Genomic DNA, 23243 nt, shown 5'->3' with positions numbered 1-23243 from the left:
CCTCTGATGGACCCCATGAGTCTCTCCTGACAAAGGGCTTTCACATTCACTATCTCGTTTGACCCTCACAATAAACCTGGTGGGACACATCTATTCCTATTTTTCAGATGAGAAAATGGAGCCCCAGAGAGGTTGGGGGACTTGTTTGAGGTCACACAGCTTGCAAATGGCAGCTCTGGGTCTGGAACCCAGGGCTCCTGACTCCTCTGGTAAAGTGGTTAAGAGCATGGGTTTGCAGCCAGACCACATGCAATGGAGATGAGCCCTGGCTCCTCCACCAACCTGTGTGACCCTGAGCATGTTACTTAATCTCTCTCTTTCTAGCCCATTTCTCCAACTGTAAAACAAGAATAAACAGTCCTACTTCACAGGGTAGTTATAAGAATTCAATGAACGATGAGCACAAGCCAGAGTGATGGGACCCCACAGGCCTGCCCACAGAAGGGGCCCACTCTCCCCCTCAGATGACTGGTCTGGACACTCACGGCAAAGGTGCGGGGTCCTCCAATCGACGGCCACCCCATGCTGGCAGCACTGGTGGGCATAGGCAGACACGCTGGCACAGAAGCACTCACAGTCACCGCCCCGGCTGCACCCACATGTGTCTGTCAGGCAGTTTGAGTAAAACCAAGTGACATCGACCTAGAGGAGGTCAGAAGTCAGATGTCAGAGGACAGACCCTGAATGTCAGCCCTTCAGCTTCTGGGCTGATGCCACTCAGCCTCAGGGAGCAGCATGAACATGAAGGGACCACAGGATGGGGCGAGCTGCCCATGTGGGGTGAGGACAGAAAGGCAGGCAGCTGAGAGGGAAACGTTAACTCCGTGACCCAGGTAGACCCTGCTTTTGAGAACTAAGCTTTCTCCTTCCTCAGGCCTAGGCTATTGGATCCAAGGGCTTAGGGTGTGGCTGAGAAACAGACGTGGGGCGTGAACCCCCAGCCAGGGCCAGAGACAGCCAAAGCCCATCTGACGGCAGCCTTCGAGGCCCTGGAGGGGGCCATGCAGAGCTGAGCACCAGCTCTCCTCTGTCTCCACTGAGGGCTGATGCCACAGCATGAGGGGTCTGTGTTCACCAGTCAGAAGAACTTCCTGATTGGGAGGAAGAGCCAGATTGAGATAGGCTTGAAAAGGGCACAGAAGCTGTTTGACTGTGTCTGTCCCAGGGAAACAGGGCAGACTCATCCGAGCAGACCAGAGGCAAGGGAATGGCAGAGGTGAATCTTTCCTCTAGACCTGAGGTGTCTCTCCAAGGCATGGAGGGTCTGAGAGCAGAAGGGATTCCAGGGAGGTGGGAAGGGGGCCCAGGAGTAGCCAAGCCTGGAGTCCACTCACCACAGGGTGGCAGGTCTCAAACACCTCGCTGAGCAGGATGCTGCACTCCTTTTTGGCAAAGGGTTCTCGGAGAGGATTCAGGACACATGTGTCTCGGGGATCGAGGGTGTCTGGGCACTGAGGGGGCAAAGGCAGCGCTGTTGATCTCCCTACCCCTCAAATGCCTGTTGCCTGATGTGGTGGAGACTCTTAGAGTGGCTCCCTTGATCCCGGCCTCCTGTGTTCACATCCTTGTATAATCCCCTGCCCTTGAATGTGGGAGGGACCAAACTGACAAGTCGACAAAAGACAGCAAAGGTGACACATGGATGTGGTTATGTGCCAGTGACTGCATTGTCATGTTACATAAGAGTGCAGAGCCCATCTGGCTGGAGTCTTTCCCTTGCTGGCTGTGAATGGCACGTGGCAGGAATGGTGGGTGGCCTCTAGGAGCTGAGGGTCGTCCTGGGCCAACAGCTCACAAAAAAACTAAAGCTCTCAGTTCTGTGACTACAAGGAATGGCTGTCAACACCACATGAGTGGTCAGCGAAACAGATCCCTCTCCAGTCGAACCTTCAGATGAGAGCCCAGCCCTGGCTGACACCTTGGCTGCAGCCTGTGATACTGTATGCAGAGAACCGAATCAAGCTGTGCCCTGACTCCTGACCCACAGAAACTGTGAGATAATACATGTGTGTGGTTGGATACTGCTAAGTCTGCAGTTATGATGTTACACAGCCATAGAAAACAAATACAGATTTCCCTGATGTCTGCTGAACCTCCTCCCCCGGCCTACATTGTCACTAGAGCCCCCCAGGGTATGCCTAAGCGGATTATTGAGAGAGAAATGACAGTGAAGGGTGAGAGGAGGGAAGCAATAAAGGTGAGTCACCCACTCAGCTTCTCTAAAATGGAATGGGTTAGAGCATACTTTTCTGAGGCTGTGAGAACAGCCTTGCCCCACCTCAGGATTACATTTAGCTCCAGGCCATGACTAACTGCTCCCCTGACACCAGTCTACATAGGCTTATCTCCACCTACTCCCCAACAGAGAACTAGGAACCTAAGATCACTCGGTCCAGGAAAGGCAAATATCTAACACTCATATCACCACTCTCTAATGCAGCACCCATGGCAGACATAACTAATCACTCACAGTTCTTCCAGCTGAGCCTGACACAAGTGTTGGTATTTCTCAACATAGCTGCCCAGGCAGCCTCATCTGACTGATCAGATTTGTCACATGAAGTGAAATCTATCCATTATCCCTCTCCCAGCCCCTTCACTTCACAGAGGACCACAGAGAAGATGGGACTTACTCAAGGTCACCCAGCAAGTCACTGGATGATCTAACACAAGAACCCCAAATAATAAAACAAACAAAAGAAAAACAAAATAAAATAACTTTTTAAGTAAAAGAATAAGACAAGAACCCAGATCTCCTGCTGTCAGCTCAGTGATGTTTCCCCCCATCACTCACAGCTTGGCAGCCTCAGACATCTCCCAAACTTCAGAGACATCCCCTATCATTTCTGCCTCTGCTAATATTGTCCTCCCTCTCTCTGATACATTCCTCCATCCAAATATGGTCTATCTTTTAAGTACCACACTAGTGCCACCACCTTCAGGAAGCCTTCTCTAATTGCCCCAACCCATGCGGGTCTCTCTTGGTCTCTCCTGTGTGCCAGACCTATCGCCAGGCACCGGGGCACAGAGATGGGTAAGATGGTAATGCTTCAACAAGACTCATCTTCCCTACTAGGTGGTCATCTCTCCTAGGACAGAGACTTTGTCTCCTTCCCAGCCTCAGCCCTCCTACCAGGGCTTGGTCTGGGGTCTGATGTGTGAGATGGGATGGTGCATGTCCTCAGGCCACAGGACAGAGTCCAGGGCTGAGGATGCTGGGTCAGAAGCTGAGAGAGAGGTTGCAGGAGCAGCCTTGCACCAATGTCCCTCTCCCCTGACCTGTGACCAGGGTCCATTTGGGTGAGAGGAGTGAGCCAGCTTGGAGAGGTTTTACCTCAACTGTAGCCCAACTGCCACCAAACTCCTGGGGGTTAGTTAACTCTAACTTCTCTGGGGTCCTCATCTCATTGATGGTCTTTAAGTCAAAGTTCCCACAGAGTCCTGTCAGCTGGCCCTGAAAGAAGAGAGAATGGTCAGTCTCAGGCATTCCGAGGGTGAGCCACAGGCAGAGGGGTCGCTCTGAGCCTAGGAGTCTTTCGTAGGCCCAGAAGCAACTACTGGGGTCACAGTGTTCAGAGAGAGAAGAGTCAGAGGAGAAGGGGCCCAGAGTCGGGCGGGGCAGATAGGACAGCAGGCATGAGGCTCCTGGCTCTTTGGCGAGGGTACAGCTCATGCAAGGACACCCAGTGGGCTGGCTTGGCTCTAGGAAGGAGCACAGGGCCCGTGAGGGTCACTGATCACATGACTACCTGCCACTGTGGCCCCGCCTGAATGTGCACCGTGGTTCTCTGGTCCCATAAGAGGGTGATGTGTTCCCGTGGGAAATGCACCAGCGTGAAAAACCCTGCTCGCCACGTGTGGACCTCCTGCTTCTCATCCAGGAAGCTCTCCGGACTCTAGGGGGACAGAGGTGGCCATTCCTGAGGCCAGAGTGTCCCCCAACACCTGGGTCAGCTGGGCCTGGCTACAAGTCACTGCCCAGCCCCAGGAGTTCACCAATTCCTCTGCCTCCCTCATGCCCTGACATTGACCTCTGGGCTCCTGGCCGTGGCCAAGGAATTCAATCTGGGCTGCGGACTCAGTGGCTCCAAGAGAAAGTGCTGTGGTAAGGAGACCAGTCCTTAGCCCTCTTCTGCCCTCTATTAACCAGCAAATTGTCCATACAACCTTCACCTGCACCAGGCCTTACGGGATTTCCTGAGTCGTCATCGAAGATGATGAGTGAGTTCCCAACGTTGATGGAAATAAATTTCCTGCAGATGATGCCAGAGCTGTAGCAGTTTACGTTTTCTACAATCACAGAGAAGCTGAAATCTGATGTGCTCTGAGGAGAAATAAGTTAGTGCAATAAACCAGGGAGAGAAGAGATTCTGATGAGAGGCATGGGGTAGGGGGACACAGACTCTGAAATAGTTTTCAACCCACTTCTACTTCATATGAGCTGTGACTCTGGGCAATTTACTTCAGTTCTCTGAAGCTCAGTTTTGTTTTGGATGCCTGGTGCAGTGTTTAGCATGTAGGGATTTTCCAAAAAGTGTCTGATGAATGAATGAGTGAATATATAATAGGGATGACTGGTGTTGACAGGGGTGTAGGGGAAGGGGCACCGTCTTACACACACTGATGATGGTAATGTAAGCCTTTTTGGAGGGCAATTTGCAGGCACTGGACAACATTTCTAAATGTATAACTTTTATAGCAATTCTACTTCGAAGCGTCTAGAGACACATCCACAAGTATTCATTGAGCATTTAAATATTGACAACAACAGCAATGTCCATCAATGGCGAATTACAAAACAAACTAGAGTACACCTTTTCTGTGGAATTCTACAAAAAGAAGAAGAAAAATTTACTGACTCTATGAGATAATGTCCGAAATATACTCTTAAGTGATAAAACCAAATTGCGGGATTCTATTCATAGAAATTAAACAAAACGTGTGTGTGTGTGTGTGTGTGTGTGTGTGTGTGTCTGTCTTACGGAAAATGATCTTGTAGGATTCACACCTAGCTGTTATGAGTGCTTATTCAGCAGGGAATAGGAACAGAAGAGATGTGAAGAGGAATATTTGTTTTTAATATATGCTTCTATATTGTTTTAAATGTTAGTGAAGAGCATGCAAAACCTTTGAAATTTAAAAAATAAAACAAGGTCTATAATCTTTGTCTTGTGGAGTTATTGAAATTATGTGAAAGACCCCAGCACAGTGCCTGCCCCATAGATAGGACTTATTCCATAGAAGGTTTGTCATTATTATTATTATTATTACTGTTACTTTTACTATCATATAATGAGATGGACAGGCCCTTAGCAAAACCAAGGTCCCTGAATGTGTCTGAGGCACTCTCCCACCCACCCTGTTGGTACCCTTTTCTCCTTCTGGAGGGGATCCTGCCTGCACACCAACTCTCCAGTCAGATTTCTTGGTTTCAACCTGACCCCAATTCTGTCCCTGACTAGTTGTGTGGTCTCGGGTGAGATACCAACTTCCTTAAGCCCAAGTTACTCCAGCTATAACATGGGCTCAATAAACTCTGTCTTGCTGTAAGAGTTAAGTGAAACAATGCTTTAAAATGGCTTGGTAGACCACCAGGGATATAATAAAAGCCCAGAAAGCATTTGCTTTTACTATTACAGACAGAAAAACCACTGGCACCCAAGGGGGCAAGGTTATAATGGTGACAAGCAGGAGGACAGGCAGACTGGTGGGCTCTGTCCAGCCCCAATCTTGCGTCTCTAAATTGCCACACACCAGGGCTTAGATCCTCCCACCCACCTAATTATGTACCAGCTGCTCTGGGTCCCTGTAGAGCCAGCTGGTACACACCCAGGCACTAACCTTGACCAGGTGCACTTTGCACGCTCCCACGAAGTCAAATGGGAGCCCATCAAACGTGCGGTAATGCCGGTCGCCATAGGCGGTGCAGGTGGAGGCACAGGGGTGGAGGGCGCACTGGAACGAGCCGTGCTGGCACACACTGAAACACACGTGCCCAGACCCCTGACAGGGCATGCCCTGCCCCCACCCTGAATGTCCAAGATGGAACCACTGCCCATCGAGCGCCCACTGTGTGCCCCTGGGCCAGAGGTCAACAAACATCATTGACCTCCAACAGATGCCCAAAGGGTGGCAGGGTGGGTCCCCATTTTATGTAGGACACACTGGGGCTCAGAGAGGTTAAGCCAACAAATAACAGAGCCAAGACTGAATCCAGATCTATTTGACTCCAACGTCCACACTCTCTTTACCACTCCAATTGTTCATTCATTCACTCATTCACTCAACAAGTCATAAGCATCTACCATATCCCAGGCATTATTCTAGGAGTTTCAGATACATCAGTGAACAAAACAGCAAAAAACCTCTGCCCTTGTGAAGCTTATATTCTAGAGGAGGAAGCTATACACTAAATAAGTAAGCATGAGTAGGTAACAGAGTGGGTAAGAAGGTGGTGAGTGCTATGGGGGGGAAGAAGTAAGATAAAGGGGATTGGGGGGGCTTTCCTGGTGGCGCAGTGTTGAGAGTCCGCCTGTCGATGCAGGGGACATGGGTTCGTGCCCCGGTCCGGGAGGATCCCACATGCCGCGGAGCGGCTGGGCCCCGTGAGCCATGGCCGCTGAGCCTGCGCGTCCGGAGCCTGTGCTCCGCAACAGGAGAGGCCACAACAGTGAGACGCCCGCGTACCGCAAAAGAAAAAAAGAGAGGCAGGAGGAAAAATCAAGAGGGTGGGGAATCCCAGAGTCACATGAAGAAAGGTATGACGGTAGAGAATGATAACAAATGACTGACTGTGTCAAATGCTGCTAATAGGTCTAGGAAGATGTGGACCAAGTGATAAACACTGGATATAACACCATGGAGATTATCAGTGACCTTGGTAGGGATAGTTTTCGTGGAGTAGAAGGGAGAATGGGAGAAGAGGAATTGAAAGCAGCAAATATAGACAACTGTTTTGAGAAGTTCTGCAATAAAAAGGGAGCAGAGAGATGGAGCACACACTCATTAATGCAAGATGAATCCCGAAGTCTAGGAGACCTTCCTCAGCCTACAAGAGACGTAGGGTTCAGGGGAGCTGAGTGGCTGGAAAGGGCTCATACAGAACACACCCATCTCCGAAACACCAGACCAGGAATCAATACACCAAGCCTGACCTGAAGTTACTTTACACAGGGTCTTTTGCCCAGCCCAACCCCTTGGACAGTCACTGGAATCTGATGTGGGGCTAAGAAGGAATAGGTTCCAATGGGTGGGGACCCCCACTGGTATGAGCTGGCCAGACCTCTTTGAGGGGTCCTCGTCCTGTTTCCTTCCCCTCTTCATCCTAGCCCCACTAGTCTAGCTGATGTGCTTTGGCCATTTTCCAGAGAGCTGTAGGAGCCAGGGCTCAGGGGTCCCTGATGTGTCCCCTGACACCCTGGGGCAGTGGCAGGGCCACCTTGATCCTGCAGACACATCAGGGCTGGAGCGGCACTTGGACTCTCAGAGCCCTGGAAAGCCCAGGTCGGGCCCTCTGCAGGGGCACAAGGGCACAGGGGGAATGTCAGGGAGGCTCCACATGCCTCTTTGTGCCAGGAACACGAGGACATCTGGCAAAGGAGGCGGCAACAGAGGCCGCCCAGCCTGGAAGGCATGGGTTGAAAGGCCTCATTAGCTGTTCGGGTAGTTATAAGGCCTTTGCGGAGGGGCTGGGGGGGTGGTCATTGGGGAACCTCAAGATTTAGGTGGTTACAAGGTGGGAGAGATGCTCAGCTCTCCCAGAAGCAGAGGACAGGTGGAGAGTGGGAAAACAAGTTAATTAAAAAAAGAATCACCATAGACACTTCCAGGAGCCAAGCCTTTGGAAAGTGAATTAACATGAGTTAGGCACAGCAGCAGCGGGAGCCTGGGAGGATATTTAGGAAGTTGAGTCTCTACCCACTTCCATTCCCCGCTGCTTGGCCCAGGGCAGGCTCTACAGAACTGGCCTCAAGCCCATTTTCAAAGAATTCAATCCAGGTACACACACTCTCACGTATGCATACCTATATTAACAGATATACAGTGTGCAAATATATTCACATGTAAACTTACTCTCACATATAAGCACGTACATATTCACAGGAAATCACAAATGCACATTTTACATATTGTTCACTTACATGTAAATACAAATACGCACACCCAGTGCGTGCACATGTTCACACACTTTGCACATACGTGTCCCCACATACTAAATGGATGGAGAGGCACACAAATGTATATAAATATAGCTGTACACATACACAAATTCATAACTGTATGTGTTCACTAACACATTCAGGATTATGAATGCCCAGCTTTTCATATATGCACGTGCATATACACTCACATATGCAGTCTATGCATTTTGGACACGTGCCCACACTTGCACATACATATACATATGCAAACACATCCTCATGATTACAAATACACATCTACACACATTCATATACATGTTTGATCAAACTCACATTCGTGTAAATACTCACAAAAACACTCCCCAAAATTCTTTCTATGTGTACACTTGTATATATACACAAACCCCTCCATAGCACAGAAACACACAACATGAATATGAACATGGTTGAGGGGGGATGCTAGACTGTACTCATGATCGTGCGTCCCATATCCATCCTCACCCCCAGCAAAAAGCAGAGCCTGGATGGGGCCCTCACTTACCAGGAATGGCAGGGAGAAATGACCTGGTCCCCAGGGAAATACTCCTTCCCCTTCCAAGTGCATGGGCACTCCTCTGGCAGGAAACAGGCATCCCCGTGTCTGAGCAGGCTAAAAGGACACAGCAAGCAGGTGGTCAGGAGAGCACCCTTCCCATCTCTGTCACCTGTGGAGGACCCTGTATCCACACGGATGCCCCGGAGTGGCTCTCAGCATTTACCCTGGAAGAGAGGACCATGTACCCACCAGCATCCTGCCGCTGCCCAGTGGGGTTCAGAGGTACCTCGGTAACTGGAAAAACCAGAGACAGACTTGGCCCAGCTCAGAAGTCTCTGCCATACATCAGGAAGCAAGGCTCAGCTCTACCAGCCACATGCTGCCCCCCACCCGCCAGCCATGCTGGATGCCAGTTGTCCCGTAGGCACTAGATGTATACTAATGAACAGACCATGGACATGGGCATTGACCCTCCCTACCCAGGTGGCTCACAGAGTAACTAGTAGATTGCACTGAAAAGAAATGTTAAAGGGAATTTTTCAGGAAGATGGAAACTCAGATTCACATGGAATGAAGAGGTCCAAAAGTAGAAAATATGTTGGTAAATATTTTTTTAATTATTTTTAATTTCTTTAAGAGATAACTGAGCATTTAGAACAAGATTAATGTCAATGAATCGTGGGGCTTATAACACACGTAGAAGTAAAATGTATGACAATAATAGTACAAAGGACAAGAAGGAAGTAAATGAAAGCAGACTGTTACAAGTATTCTACCTAAAGTGGTGAAACATTAATTCATGGTAGACTGTGATAAATGAAAGATACATACTGTAATCTCTAGAGAACCACAAAAATAAAAAATACCAGGATATATACTTGAAATGAAATAAAGGAGAAAAAAATAGAATACTAAAAAATACTTAACCCAAAAGAAGAAAAAACAAAGAAAGACAGGACAAACAGATAACAAATAACAAGATGGTAGTATTAAACTCAGTCCAATTACATTAAAGGCAAATGCATAAATCCTCTAATTACAAGGGAGAGACTGTAACACTGGTGAAAAAAGCAAGACCCAACTATATTTGGTTTACAAAAACCACAGTTGAAATATAAAGGCACAGATAAGCTAAAAGTAAAATGATGGGGAAAGATATCATGCAAACACTAGTCACAAGACAGAGTAGCCATATTAACATTAGACAAAGTAGACTTCAAGATAAGTAGTATTAACAGCAATAACGAGGGCTATTTCATAATAACAAAAGAGTCAATTTATCAAGAGAACATAAGAATCCTAAATGGGCATGCACCAAGTATGAGAGCTTCAAAAACAGAAGCAAAAACTCATAGAACTAAAAGGAGAAAAGAGACAAAAGCACAATTATAGTTGGAGATTTCAACGTTCTTCTCCATTACTGATAGACTAGGCGAAAAATCATCATAGATGGGCCTATAAATTTGACAACTTAGATGGAATGAAAGACAAAAACACCAAATATCTTTAAATAAATTCAATGACAAATGTGCAAAACTTTAGGTGAAAACTATGCAACACTGCTGAGAGAAATTAAAGAAGGCCCAGTAAATGGAGCAATAATGACATATTTGCAGATCAGAGGACTCACTAGTATGAAGATGTCAGTTCTCCCAAAGTGACCTATAGATTCAGCACAATCCCAATCAAAATCCCAGAGGCTGTTTTGTAGAAATTGACAAGCTGGTCCTAAATTTACATGGAAATTCAAAGACCTAAAAGTGCCAAAAAAACTTTGAAAAGGAACAAAGTCGGAACACTATCAATTTCTGATTTCAGGACTTACTATAAACCTTCAAAAATCAAGACAGTGTGATATTGGCCTAAAGATAGACAAATAGATCAATGGAACAGAATAAAGAGTCCTAGGAATAAAGACACAGAGGTAGAGAATGGACTTGAGGACATGGGGAGGGGGAAGGGTAAGCTGGGACAAAGTGAGAGAGTGGCATGGACATATATACACTACCAAATGTAAAATAGCTAGCTAGTGGGAAGCAGCACAGGGAGGTCAGCTCGGTGCTTCATGACCACCTAGAGGGGTGGGATAGGGAGGGTGGGAGGGAGATGCAACAGGGAGGAGATATAGGAATATATGTATATGTATAACTGATTCACTTTGTTATAAAGCAGAAACTAACAAACCATTGTAAAGCAATTATACTCCAATAAAGATGTTAAAAAAAAAAAGAATAAAGAGTCCTGAAATAGACTGACATTTATACAGTCAATTGATTTTTTTTAAGGTGCCAAAACAATTCAATAGGGAAAGTAAAGTCTTTTTTTAAATGCGGCTAGAACCACTGGATATCCATCAGAAAAAATAAAATGAAACAACTCCATTTTACAGCATATACAAAATACAATAATTTTAGATAGATTATAGATCCAAATGTAAAAGCAAAATTTATAAAGCTCCTAGAGGAAAACGTAGAGGAATATCTTTGGAACTGTGGCAAAGATTTCTTAGGACACAGAGAGCACTAATCATAAAGAAAAAAGTGATAAGGTAAACATCACCAATATTTTAACCTTCTGCTCATCAGAAGTTTTTAGACATATTAAGACACTGTAAGTAAATGGATAGGCAAACCACAGACTGGGAGAAAATATTTGCAATACAGATGTCTGACAAGGGACTTGCATCCAGAATCTATAACTTCTGCAATTCAATTTTTTTTTACAAGCAAAGTTATTTACTTATTCATTTAGGCTGCATCAGGTCTTAGTTGTGGCACGTGGGATCTTTAGTTGCAGCATGCGGACTTCTTAGCTGCGGCATACATGCGGGATCTAGTTCCCCAACCAGGGATCAAACCTGGGCCCCCTGAGTTGGAAGTGTGGAGTCTTAACCACTGGATCTCCAGGGAAGTCCCTACAACTCAATTTTTTAAAAAATCAGCTAAATAAAAAGTAGGCATAAGACTCAAATGGACACTTTACAAAGGAAGATATACAAATGGCCAAACAACACATGAAAAAGTACTCATCATTAGTCATTAGGGAAATACAAATTAAAACCATAATGCTATTCGGCTATGTTCTCACTAAAATAACAAAAATGAGAAAGACTGAAAACATCAAGTGGTAGTGAGGATGTGGTGCAGGCAGAACTCTCACGCAATGAGAAGGTGAAGTCGTACAAATGTTTTAGAAAGTAATCTGGCAATTTCTTACGTAGTTAAACATACATCTACCCTAGGACTCAATTCCATGCTGAAGTGTTCATCCAAGAGAAAGCGCCTTATTTAAAATAGCCCAAACTGTAAATAACCCAAATAAGCATCAACATTTGAGTGGATAAATTAACTATTGTATATTCATACAATGGAATACGACTGAGCAATAAAAAGAAACAAACTACTGGAAAATGCAACAACATGGATCAACCTCAAAGACATAAGCTAAGGAGAAGAAGCCAGACATCAAAGGGTAGATACTGCATGATTCTACTTTCATGAAGTTCTAGAACACGCAGAGACTATCTATGCCAAAATAAAGAACTATGGTGGAGGGATGGGGGAGGCACTAACTAGGAAAAAGCATAGGGCTCGAAGGAATTTTTTGAGGGGAAAGAAGTGTTCTCTATCTTGATGGAGGTGTGGGTTACAAGAGGGTATAAATTTATCAAAGCTTAGCAAACTGTATACTTATAATCTGTGTGTTTTACTGTATATAAATTATGCCTCACTTTTAAAAAATTAAAAGGAAATAGAGTGAGACACGAAACATTGATTGGAAGCTCCATATTTAAGGGGGGGGCATCATTTTTGTTGTGGAACTCCCAAAATGTCAGTTTCTAGAGTTTTTTTTCTCTTGGCCCAGCCAATTTGCAGGAGAAGAATCATCTTTCATTTCTGGCCTGGGAGGCAAAAACTTTGATGCCACCATCCTGGGAACCAAGCTGGGGAGGAAGGCTGGGTCCCAGCAGGCTTTAAGTCATCTCCCTATTTTCACTCTACATCTCATCCCTGCCTGTGTCCCTGAGATGAAAGCCTCTGACTTGACATTTCTAGAAACTCTTACCACCTTTCTCTGCCGGATGGGGTCAGGGAATCCGGGAGTTTAACTGCTCCTTACCCAGACTTGCACCTCATCCTCCTGTCTTGCTCCCACCACCCCTCTTTCTGAGATGCCTGGAGCCTCCTGTTCCTCAAGCCGTCAACACCATGTAGGCTGTTTCTCCTTGGCCTTCCTTCTCTACAAGCATCAGCTGTCATCCTCTGCTCTGCAAGGTCAGTTTCTACATAGCCACCCTCGTTCCTTCTTCAAAAACCATTGACCCATCTCATGCCACTGTCATCCCATCCCTGCTCCCTTTGTCCCTGGTGATTTATACTTTTTACTCCATTACCAACATTTCATCGCGATTGTCAGAGGAAGCAGGAAAATAATAAAAAAAGCATGTGCTTAATCCACAGTGCTCTACCTGAAGCCGCTTAACGTTTCTAAGCCTCCAGTTTTTCATGTGTGAAACGGGGATAACGACGCCTTCTTCCCAAGGTCATTACGAGAATTTAATTATAGACCTGGGCACACTGCCTAGCACTTAGTAGATACACAATAAATATTGGTTTCTTACCCTTCCTTTCTCCATAATTGCATCAGACACCAGTGATGGGCTGGCTCACTGCCTTCCATCTTCACCTCCAGGCCCTTCCCTGGCCCCCACCATCCACCCGGGGAGGGGACCCTTCCTGCCGCCTACCATCCACTGCTCCCTCCTGGCCTTTTGCAGACCTGCCTGCATCCCTAGCACCTTCTGTGTGCCCACCACAGACAGGAGCATGCAGAGAGAAGCTCTGGCCTCTGTCTTCAAGGTGCCCTCAATTTGTGGAGCACCCTCTCCTTAACTGTTAAGGGACCCTCTTGTTCCAGACCCCTCTCAGGGAGCATTTGCACATGCATGGGATCCAGGTGAAGGAAGACAATGCCATCACTCACATAGAGTGCTTATTCTGTGCCATTTTACAGGTGAGGAAACTGAGCCTCAGGGAAGTTAACTGACTCACCCAGTAAGTGGTGTAATCAGAACTCAGGCCTGACTCCAGAGGTCATGCTCCTAACCACTGGGCTACACTACTTAGTGACCCCAGAGCCCTTGGCTCAGCACCAACATGCAAAGGAACCTGGAGCAGCACAGACAGCCCCAGATCCCTGCAGTGGCCCAGGAGGATGACACACACCCAGAGAGTCTAAGAAACACCACGGGGAGGGGCACAGGGGCCAGAGGCCCAGAGGGCCCCAGGCAGGGGTTGTTAGGTATCACTGGGAGCCCTATTCCGGCTCCCAGGAGAATGTTCCACTATGGCAGGAAATGCCTGCCCTTCCTTTAAAAGTTGAGACTATAACAATTTCCCTTTGACAAGCCCCTGTGGAGTGTGTATAAGCTCCTCATAGGGCATTTGATACAACACGTGAGCCACTAGGGCAAATACCCCAAGAGGTGATGGGGGTTCAACACTAAGAAGGGGAAGAGGACGAGTTTCTCTGGAGCACTTACTGTGCCCAGCTCCTTGCAGCCGCTGTCTTCTTTAAATCTCACAAGAATCCTGCACCGTAGGTGTTACTGTCCTCAATTCACAGGTGAGCAAACTCAGGCTCATAAACATTAAGTGACCTGTCCGACATCACACAGCTAGTGACAAACATTAAGTCCTCTGGACCGTGGATGCTCTTGGCACAGCGCCAGGACCTGGATTGAACTTTGGGAGGCCAGAAGCAGAGGAAGAGGATTCAGGTACTGTCCTGCTCAGACTGGTCCTGCAAACAGCCAGCCGGGCCTCACAGACAAGAAAACTGTGGTCCAAGAGGTCATGTAACTTGTCAAAAGTCACCGAGCCCTTAGAAATCTTCACATCCTATCCTACCCTTTGGAGCCTGGGGACTGAAAAGGGAGCCCCAGTCTGGCTTCGGGATCTTCTGAGTTAAACTAATGCCTGATGTTGGACATTGCTTTAGAACCTTGCTACTCAAAGTGTGGCTCCTAGACCAGCAGCATCAGCAACCCCTGGGAGCTTGTTAGAAATGCAGAGTCTTGGGCCTAAGGTCCTGTGCGAGTTCTCCAAACCTCACAGGGCTCCCTTGTGGATGTCCTTGCCTGGGAAAGGGCAGGCTCATAAACCACATCATGACCTCTGTGTAGGGGACCAGACTCCAGGCCTCACAGAGCCAGCACGCTCTGGCCAAAGGGCAGGGTTTGCAGTAAGCAGAGTTGGGTTTGAGTCATGGATCTCTGGGCAGACCACTTCCCTGCACCCCACCCTTGACCTCAGTGTCTTCATCTGCAAAATGGGAATAATGATCCTCCCCTCCTTTCTCCCGAGGATGCTCTGAGATTGAAGGAGATCATTACAACAAGGTGTTTTATAAACAGCAAAACTCCAACTGACTATTCCCTCCCTTTCCCACCCTAGAAGCTCTGACCCCCTTCTCACGTCCTTTGGCTGCCAGGCCTGGGCTGGGACTCCCAGTTTAGCCCTGTTCTCCACACAGGCTGAGGACACAGCCCAGTGCTGCCAAGTCATGGGATGAGGTGCCCAACTGTCTTCTCAGCCTAGACCTGAAGCAAGACCAGCATCAGGAACGAGAACTGGCAGAGCGGGGTGCTGGGCCCCTGCAGCCACCTCGGCATGTAGAGCATCAATGAGGCAACCTACAAAACTCAGCTCATGCAGGTCACCCAGCTGTGATGGCAGCATCTCGGGCACCCAGGAGGGAGACTACTTCCACAGGGTGGGGCCTTTCTTTTTCAAGTATTACAGGGGCCTGAGCCCTCCACCTGGTCAGAATTTTGCAGGGATGAAGGTTGAGAGCTAAACACGGGTTTCCTCTCTCATAGTCTTCAGCCCATGAGGCCTCTAGGGTATGCCCGGCACCCACCCAGTGGTTGGCACCTCACTTAATCCTCCAACAATCTCTTGAGGTGGTAGAAAGTATTATTATTCCCATTTTACAGATGAAAAACTGAGCCTCAAAGGAGCTAGGCCCCTTCCTTGTCCAAGGCCACATGCTGGTGAGAAGCAGAGGCAGGTGGACCCCGCTCCGGCTTGGCTCCCCACCCTCCTGCTCTTTCTCAGATTCTCGCTAGTCATTATACTGTCACTGGCCAGCTGTGGGCTGATGCCTCCCTGCAAGGCTGTGTGAGGTTTTCCCTGCCCCTCACTCCACGCTATGGTCCCTGGTTCTGCCAGCCTTCGGGAGTGGTAACCCATTGCAACACAGATACATACCCTTGGGGACAGGCGCATCCTGAGAGGCAGGGGCCACGGGCTGGCACGCTCAGGCTCAGGTTCAGCAGCTGCTGCTCACACGTCCTCTCTCTGCTCAGCTCAGGGTCGGTGTGCAGGTCACTGCAGTTCACGAAGACCTGGCCTGCTGGACAGGCAGCAGCTGGAAGAGGAGAGGGTGGTGCTGGCAAGAGCCTGGACACTCAGCAGGATGCTTGGAACACCTGGGCCTGGGGTGGGTTCCTGGGCGGCAGCGGGGGCCAGGGAGACCTGGGGACCAACATCTGGAGGATGCAGGCAGAGATGGGGCTCTGATGCTTTCTCATGCCCTTGCTGCCCCTGAGGCATTCCTTGAGTTCCCAAGTGCACATCACAGTGGGTGGGAGGGGTATGTGCTGTCCCACAATAGGACAACCACCACCAGTACCAATTACTGGACGTGTCCTTTCAACCAGGTATTGTTCCAGGGCCCTCATGTGCATTTTCTTATTCAATCCTGCAACAACTCTGTGAGGTATTACTATCCCCTATTTTCCCATATAATGGAGAGAAGTCACTTCTGCGCTCAAAGGCATGATAAGGTGAGAGGAAGTGCCCCAGAGGGACCAGAAGAGGAGCCAGAAAGAGGATAGCCATGCAGTGTGGCAGGTGGCCAGGGGACTTTTAACAACATGGAAGTCAACTTCCCATTTACCTGTATTTCTGTGACATAAACCCACTCTCTCTCCCAGAGCCTTCAGTCGTGTCGGCCATTTACACTTACACCATGTGAGCGATCTTTTTTAGGAAAATCAATAAAGGGGGTCTGAGTTCTATGCCCACCCTGGGATGGAACAGAGAGAAAGGGGTAGCTACAGGAGATGAAATAAAAGTCCTAAAGGGCAGAAACCTGAAGCCAGAAACAACAAAAAGAAAAACACTCTCAGGGACATACACGAAACGTGGGGAGAACATAGGAATCTAGGTTATATACAAAAGAGGAAGTGAAGGTTCAGAGAGGTGAAGTGAGTTACCCAGGGCTGCACAGGTAGTGAGTGCTGGGCAGGATTTGAACCCAGGGCTACCTGAGTTTGGAGGCCCTGCTCTTTGCCACCTGCCATATGACTATTCTCTGATCTCCTCTGTGCCAATCTCCATACTTAGCGGCATCATCCACCCCAGGAGGTCCTCCCTGAAGGCTCCAGCCTCCTTGCCCTACCACCTCCAAGGCCCTCACAGGCTGATCCACCAGGGTGCCACCCTGATGCCCCCATCTCTACTGCCTGTGAGCGTCTCAAAGGCTCAGCCTCTCCTCCCCACTGCTGTGATCCCACATCCCGCACTGGACACAGAGTCAGCCTCAGTAGACACGTGATGGTTCAGACAGAGAAAATCCAGGACCCAGGGGAGGTCAAGGGACTGTCCAGATACCCCAGCTGGTTACCCCTGAGGGAGATGGAGTCTCAGTATCTTCTCGAGAAGCAGGAGGGACAGCCACTTGAGTGGGGCTGAGGTTGGGACAGGATTTCACAATGCCACCCTCCAAGTTGGAACCTTTCCCGAGAGGGCAAAGAACACAGAAGGCTCGCTGTGGCACAAGACCTGGGGTGGGGTGTCCCTGTCCTGGTCTGTCCTCGAGCTCTCCACAACCCCACTACCATGAAGGAGGCCCCACCCTCCCTGTCACCCTTACCTGGGGCTCTGCTACCACAGCTCATGACCCCATCTTTGCAGTGGCTGCAGAGAGAGAGAGAGGCACTGGGATCAGCCCACCCAGTCACTGCAGGGCCTGGAGACCTCGAGTTACTGCACTCAGGTTACTGCAGGATTCAGAAGGACATGCCCACTTCTGTCCCTGGCTCCCTGTGCAGAGGGGGAGGGTGGGTGTCGCTTCATGGAAAGTTTTGCACTGCTGAATTTTCTTTAGTCAGCAACTTCCATTTAAAGAGAGGATAATAGGACTTCCCTGGTGGTCCAGTGGTTAAGACTCCATGCTTCCACTGCAGGGGGCGCGGGTTCGATCCCTGGTCTGGGAAGTTCCCACATGCCCTGCGGCGCAGCCAGACTAAGATTAAAAATAATAATAATAGGGCTTCCCTGGTGGCGCAGTGGTTGAGAGTCTGCCTGCCGATGCAGGGAACACGGGTTCATGCCCCGGTCCGGGAAGATCCCACATGCCACGGAGTGGCTGGGCCCGTGAGCCATGGCCGCTGAGTCTGTGCGTCCGGAGCCTGTGCTCCGCAACGGGAGAGGCCCCAGCAGTGAGAGGCCCGCGTACCGCAAAAAAATTTTTTAAATAAAATTAAAAAATAACAATAATAAAGAGAAGATAATAGTGCTGCTGTCTAGGGAGCTCACCAGTGGCCTAGAGATGGGATGTCACTGTCTCCAGGGGGATAATCCATTCCTTGGAAGTGGCAGGAGCACTGGTTCCTGTACAAGCCGGGAACAGAGAAAGGTGGGCCAGCTCAGGAGCTGGGGCAGGAACAGCCAAGGACAGGGGCCCCACCCCTCAGCCAGCCAGGGGCATTCAGACCCAGCATCCGTTCTGATGGCTCAGTGCCTACACCACACAGGTTGTTAAAATACTGTGAACACCAGGCTAGGCCCTCCAAATACGTCATCTTTCTAGCATACGGCGGAGAACCTTATGCTACCGTCTCTGCAGCCTCCTCTCGTAGGTCATCTGAGGCCAAAGGCCGTGTTGCCTTCTCACATACCTCCCATGGCACCTGCCGGTTACGGCCAAGTGCAGGCCTTGAAGCAGAGCAGTCGAGGGCTGGAAGGGATGTCTGAACTCATCCAACCCCAGTGCTTCTCACCACCTTCTCCCTCTAAATCCTCCTCCATCCCATATAACCCTCAGAGGCTCCCTTCTCTGGCAATGCTCAAACTCAAGGGGTCGGGGCAGGGCACACATCTGGATCTCAAGGAAGGACTGTAGCTACAAAAGGTCTCTGAGTGAGTGAATCAAATATGCTCCCTAAAGGGGCTTCTCTCCAGCTCCCCCATTATTCAGTTGAATGTGATACCATTTTACAGATGGAGAAATAGGCCTGGAGGGGAACAAGGACCTTGGCAGTCAGCCCCAGGATCCTGTGAGGTGAGGTCACCACCTCCCACCTCCCCCGCAACTCTGCCCTCTAGCCACACCGAGAATGCCCACAGGCAGGTCTCAGGGCCTTCCCCTTGTGCCCCTCCGCCTACAGCACTCTTCACTCAAATCTCTGCTCAAATGTCACCTCATCAGAAAGGCCTTCCTCCCATGCTCACTTCATATGACATAACGGTAACCCCTCCCTGTCCCAGGACCCTCTGTTCTCACTCTGCTGTATTTGGCTTTATAGCTCTTGTCACCACCAGACCCATGAAGGATCTGTTTATTTGCTTATTATCTGTCTCACCACCCAGAATGTGAGCTCTGTGAGGGCAGGACTCTGTTTTGTTCGTTGCTGAACTCCCGGGGCCTAGAAATGTCTGGAACATACATGGTCAGTAAAGATTTGTGGAAGGAGAGGAGAGATGAGGGCAGAGACCCTGTTGGCTCTGCGGGGTTGTTCTGGGCTGGAGCAAAGAGCCAGAGCTGAGAAGAGAGGCCAGGGAAGGGGGAGGGGTGTCTAGAAGAGGAAGCCCACCCGACCACTGACCCAGCTTACCCTCCAAGCTCTGCCCCGAGATTGTGAGATGAAGTAGGGACATGAGAGGCCCAGTCAGGCACCCCAGTTTCATATGCTCTGGAGACCCCCAGCCTCATCACCACCTGACACAGAGCTCAAGCCAGCCTGCTCACCTGGGAACACAGAGGTCAGCCTGGGTGTCCAGATAGGTGTCTGGTGGGCAGGCACAGCCCTCCACACACTCGTCCCCGCTGAGGTCGCCGTCACCATCAACTCCACAGGCCTCAGGGCCGGCTAGGTCCTGGCAGGTTTGTCCACACGGAGCCACACAGGGGCTGTACTCCTTGGTAGCCTCACAGGACAGTGCTGTAGTGAGGAATGTAACTGTGCTTTGTTTCTCTCTTACTCACAACTGTGTGGGGTGGAGTCATCATCATAAAGAGGAGAACTGAGAACCAGAGAAGTTAAGACATTTGTCCAAGGTCACACAGCAGGTCAAGGTCACAGCTGAGATCTGAACCCAGCCTGCCTCCCACTACACCAGAATGGCAGAGCCACAGAGGTGGGTCCCACCTCCCAAGTTCAGCCTGGACCCTGCCATTGGTATTTCCTTTTCTCTGCAGGGCATTCCTCTTAGGTAGTGATACTGGGGAAGGAGTGGAAATCACTGCCCCCTGACAGCCCTGCACTCACCCACAGACACACAAGCACAGGTTTGTAAATACACACACACTTCTGCCTCTCTCGCTTCCATGGGTTATGAAGATCAATTGTGCTCCCTCCAGCAGCCTCTCGGGGCCCTTTGTCCAAGACTCAGCGTTGCCCTCTCCTCATCTGGACACCATCCCACTGCCCTGGGGTCTCCCACAGTCTGTCAGGGCCAGTAGAGCCACCTAGACTGCCAAGCCCAGTTGTTCTCACCCTGGCTGCGCATCAAAGCCACCTGGGAGCTTTTAAAAATGCTGACCCCTGCCCCTCACTGCCAGATACATTGTTTTAATTGATACTGGATATGGCTCAGACAGGTGCATTTTTTAAAAGTTCCCATGATGATTCTAATGTGGTCCTATCCAACCAGCTCTGGAGAAACTTTGACTCAGAGACGGGCAGGGCCTTGTCACACACACACAGAAAGTTACCTGCAGGGCTAGAATAAAACTCAGGTCTCCTGACTCCCAGTACAGTAAGCCCCCTACATACGAACCTTCGAGTTATGAACTTTCAAAGATGTGAACGTATTATAAACCTATTATAGTACAGTACTATACAGCCGATTGTGTTAGTTGGGTACCTTAGGCTAACTTTGTTTGACTTACGAACAAACTGAACTTACGAACATGCTGTAGGAACGGAACTCATTCATACATAGGAGACTTACTGTACTGTGCCTTTTCCATTTATTCAACAAACATTTGCTAAAAGCTTACTGAGAGTGAGGCCCTGTGCTGGGGCTGGGGGCACAGAGATGACCAAGACATGGAGAGGTATGTGGCCTGGGGTGGGAGTGGGGGTGGGTACGGGCCAGCCCAGGCCCATTGAGCCACGTGTGCACTCAAACCTGAGGGCCACACAGCCAGTGATCTTTAGAAAGTTCACTCTGGCTGCAGTGAGAAGAGGCTATAGGGACACATGTTAGGTAGCTGTGACTAGGGTGGTGGCAATGGCAGTGGTGAGAACTGGCTGAACTTGCAGTTGACCAGACTTACAGGACTTGGAGGTGGACTGGAGGTGACACGTGCCCAGGTGTCAGGCCTGGGTAATCCATGGATGGGGGCCCTCGGCAGAGGTGGAGAGCACAGGAGGAGAAGCAGTTTGGGAGGAAGGGGTGTTAGGCTGGAGGAGACTGTAGGACGTCCCAGGGGAGAGGTCAGGGGGGCAGGTGGACACTCAGATCTGGAGCTCTGGCTCCTCCAGCCGTCCTCACATGGGCACACAAGCATGGGGCGCTCACCACAGGCTGGCAGGTGGGCACGGAAGTCGACGGGGAGCCCATGGCGCTGGCACAGGCGGGCATAGTGGGCTAGCGTGGCACACAGGCAGGGCTGCCCACAGCGGCAAGTGTCCCGGCGGCACTGCTCAAAGTAGGGCACAGGGCTCAGGTACGTGGAGCAGGGCGCAAACAGCTCCCCAGTGAGCACGCTGCAGGACTGCAGGGCATAGGAGGCTGGAGACAGACAAACAGGCCGAGGGTCAGAGGTCTAGTTTGCCTGGTGCCCCAGGCCCCAGTCTCTCCCTCCCTCCTTCCCCACAGCTCAGGGGACTCTGTACACGGGAGTGTGTGTGTATGTGTGTGCGCATGCACAGGCACTCGTGCAATGCATTCCTCATGCCAGGCATGAATCCATATGCCAGAAGGAGTCGAGGGAGGGAACGAAACAGACAAAAGTCCCTGCCCTCATACAGCAGACATTCTGGTTGGAGACCATCACTAGACGACTTACATAGTAAATTAAAGGGGAAGAATCTAAGGAGAGAGAGAAAGCTAGGAAGGAGAATGGGGATTGCAAGTTGGGGCGGGAGGGGAACTGTGATTTTAAACCCAGTGGTCCGAAGCCCTCAGTGGAAAGATGTTTGACCAAAAACTCGAAAGAGGTGAGAGAGTGAGGCATGTGTTTATGAGGGAAAAACATTCCAGGTGAAGGGAACAGCAAGTGCAAAGACCTGGAGAGAAGGACCAGGCTGTGTAGGAAGAGAGCAAGGAGGCCAGTGCAGCTGGAGGAAGGGGGAGGGTGGGAGGTGGATGGGGGAGGAGGTGAGATAAGGGGGATGGGAGGAGAGCGTAGAGCCTGGTGGGGCCACTGTGAGACCTCGGACTTTTGCCCTGGGATGGGGGAGCTTGTACAAATGTGTGTGTAGGTGACAGGGATAGGACGTGAGGTTCCCTTCTGCCTGCCCCTCACCAGAAGGGAAGCCCAGTCCCCTCCCCGTACCTTCTCCTTTCTGATCACTCCTACCCGATGTGGTCAACATCCTCATGCCCAGCTTCCCATCTCATCTCTCTCAAACCAGTCACACCCATCCTCCCTCCCCTCCCCGATCACCTCACCGGCTTGCAGGTGCACATCACAGGGGTCCACCGGGGAGCCAGAGACCAGCGGGAAGCAGGCGGACAGTGTTTTCCAAGAATTGCCAAAGAGTTGTGGGGTGCTCTCAGGCACACCCACTGGGGACCTGCAGCCACGGCAGAGCCACATTCACACACTGGCCCACGTGCACCCAAGTGAACGTACAGCATACACCCAGGTAAGCATCCACCTGCCCATGTACACACATGCACACACACCCACGGAACACAAATATATGCCAGACACGCAAACAGCCAAGGGGATCTACACAGACACATTCAAGCACATACAATTACAAATGTGCGTGCACACACACACCCATCACGTTCAACAGGCTCCTGACGGGCTTGAGGCCACACACTGTCCCCCTCACCACCCACCCCAGTTCTTCATGTCAGAAAGAGATAAACAGGGACACCATCAACCAAACTTCACCACATCAAGACTTCCTCTTCCCTCCCCCAAGGGCAGTTCCCCCAAACTCCTTTGCCCTCCCTCTCTTTCCAGGTGGGAAATAGTCACATGAGGGGCAATAAAAGGGGGAAGGGGAGAAGCATGTTTCCTAGACAACACCAGTCTCCAAAGGTCACCGAACTGGGTGTAGACGGTAAAATGGAGAGAGATCATAGTGTCCACGA

General features: G+C 49.8%; 1 protein-coding gene across 1 annotated transcript in view; it reads right to left on the bottom strand.

Annotated features, from left to right (window-relative positions):
- OTOG (otogelin) overlaps positions 1-23243 on the bottom strand; it is an 87428-nt gene that overhangs the window by 38073 nt on the left and 26112 nt on the right. The window contains exons 18-30 of the mRNA XM_033862603.2: positions 22587-22711; positions 21492-21704; positions 19714-19906; positions 18282-18356; positions 17617-17660; positions 15948-16107; positions 8683-8790; positions 5842-5980; positions 4190-4324; positions 3750-3896; positions 3335-3454; positions 1335-1451; positions 486-642 (exon numbers count right to left, since the gene is read on the bottom strand). Coding sequence (XP_033718494.1) covers positions 486-642; positions 1335-1451; positions 3335-3454; positions 3750-3896; positions 4190-4324; positions 5842-5980; positions 8683-8790; positions 15948-16107; positions 17617-17660; positions 18282-18356; positions 19714-19906; positions 21492-21704; positions 22587-22711 — 1733 coding nt within the window. The remainder of the gene's footprint in view (positions 1-485; positions 643-1334; positions 1452-3334; positions 3455-3749; positions 3897-4189; positions 4325-5841; positions 5981-8682; positions 8791-15947; positions 16108-17616; positions 17661-18281; positions 18357-19713; positions 19907-21491; positions 21705-22586; positions 22712-23243) is intronic.

The sequence above is a fragment of the Tursiops truncatus genome, chromosome 8, assembly GCF_011762595.2.
Source record: "Tursiops truncatus isolate mTurTru1 chromosome 8, mTurTru1.mat.Y, whole genome shotgun sequence".
NCBI classification, from domain to species: domain Eukaryota; kingdom Metazoa; phylum Chordata; class Mammalia; order Artiodactyla; family Delphinidae; genus Tursiops; species Tursiops truncatus.
Note: the sequence above shows the minus strand (reverse complement) of the source record. Positions and strands in the feature narration are given on the sequence as shown.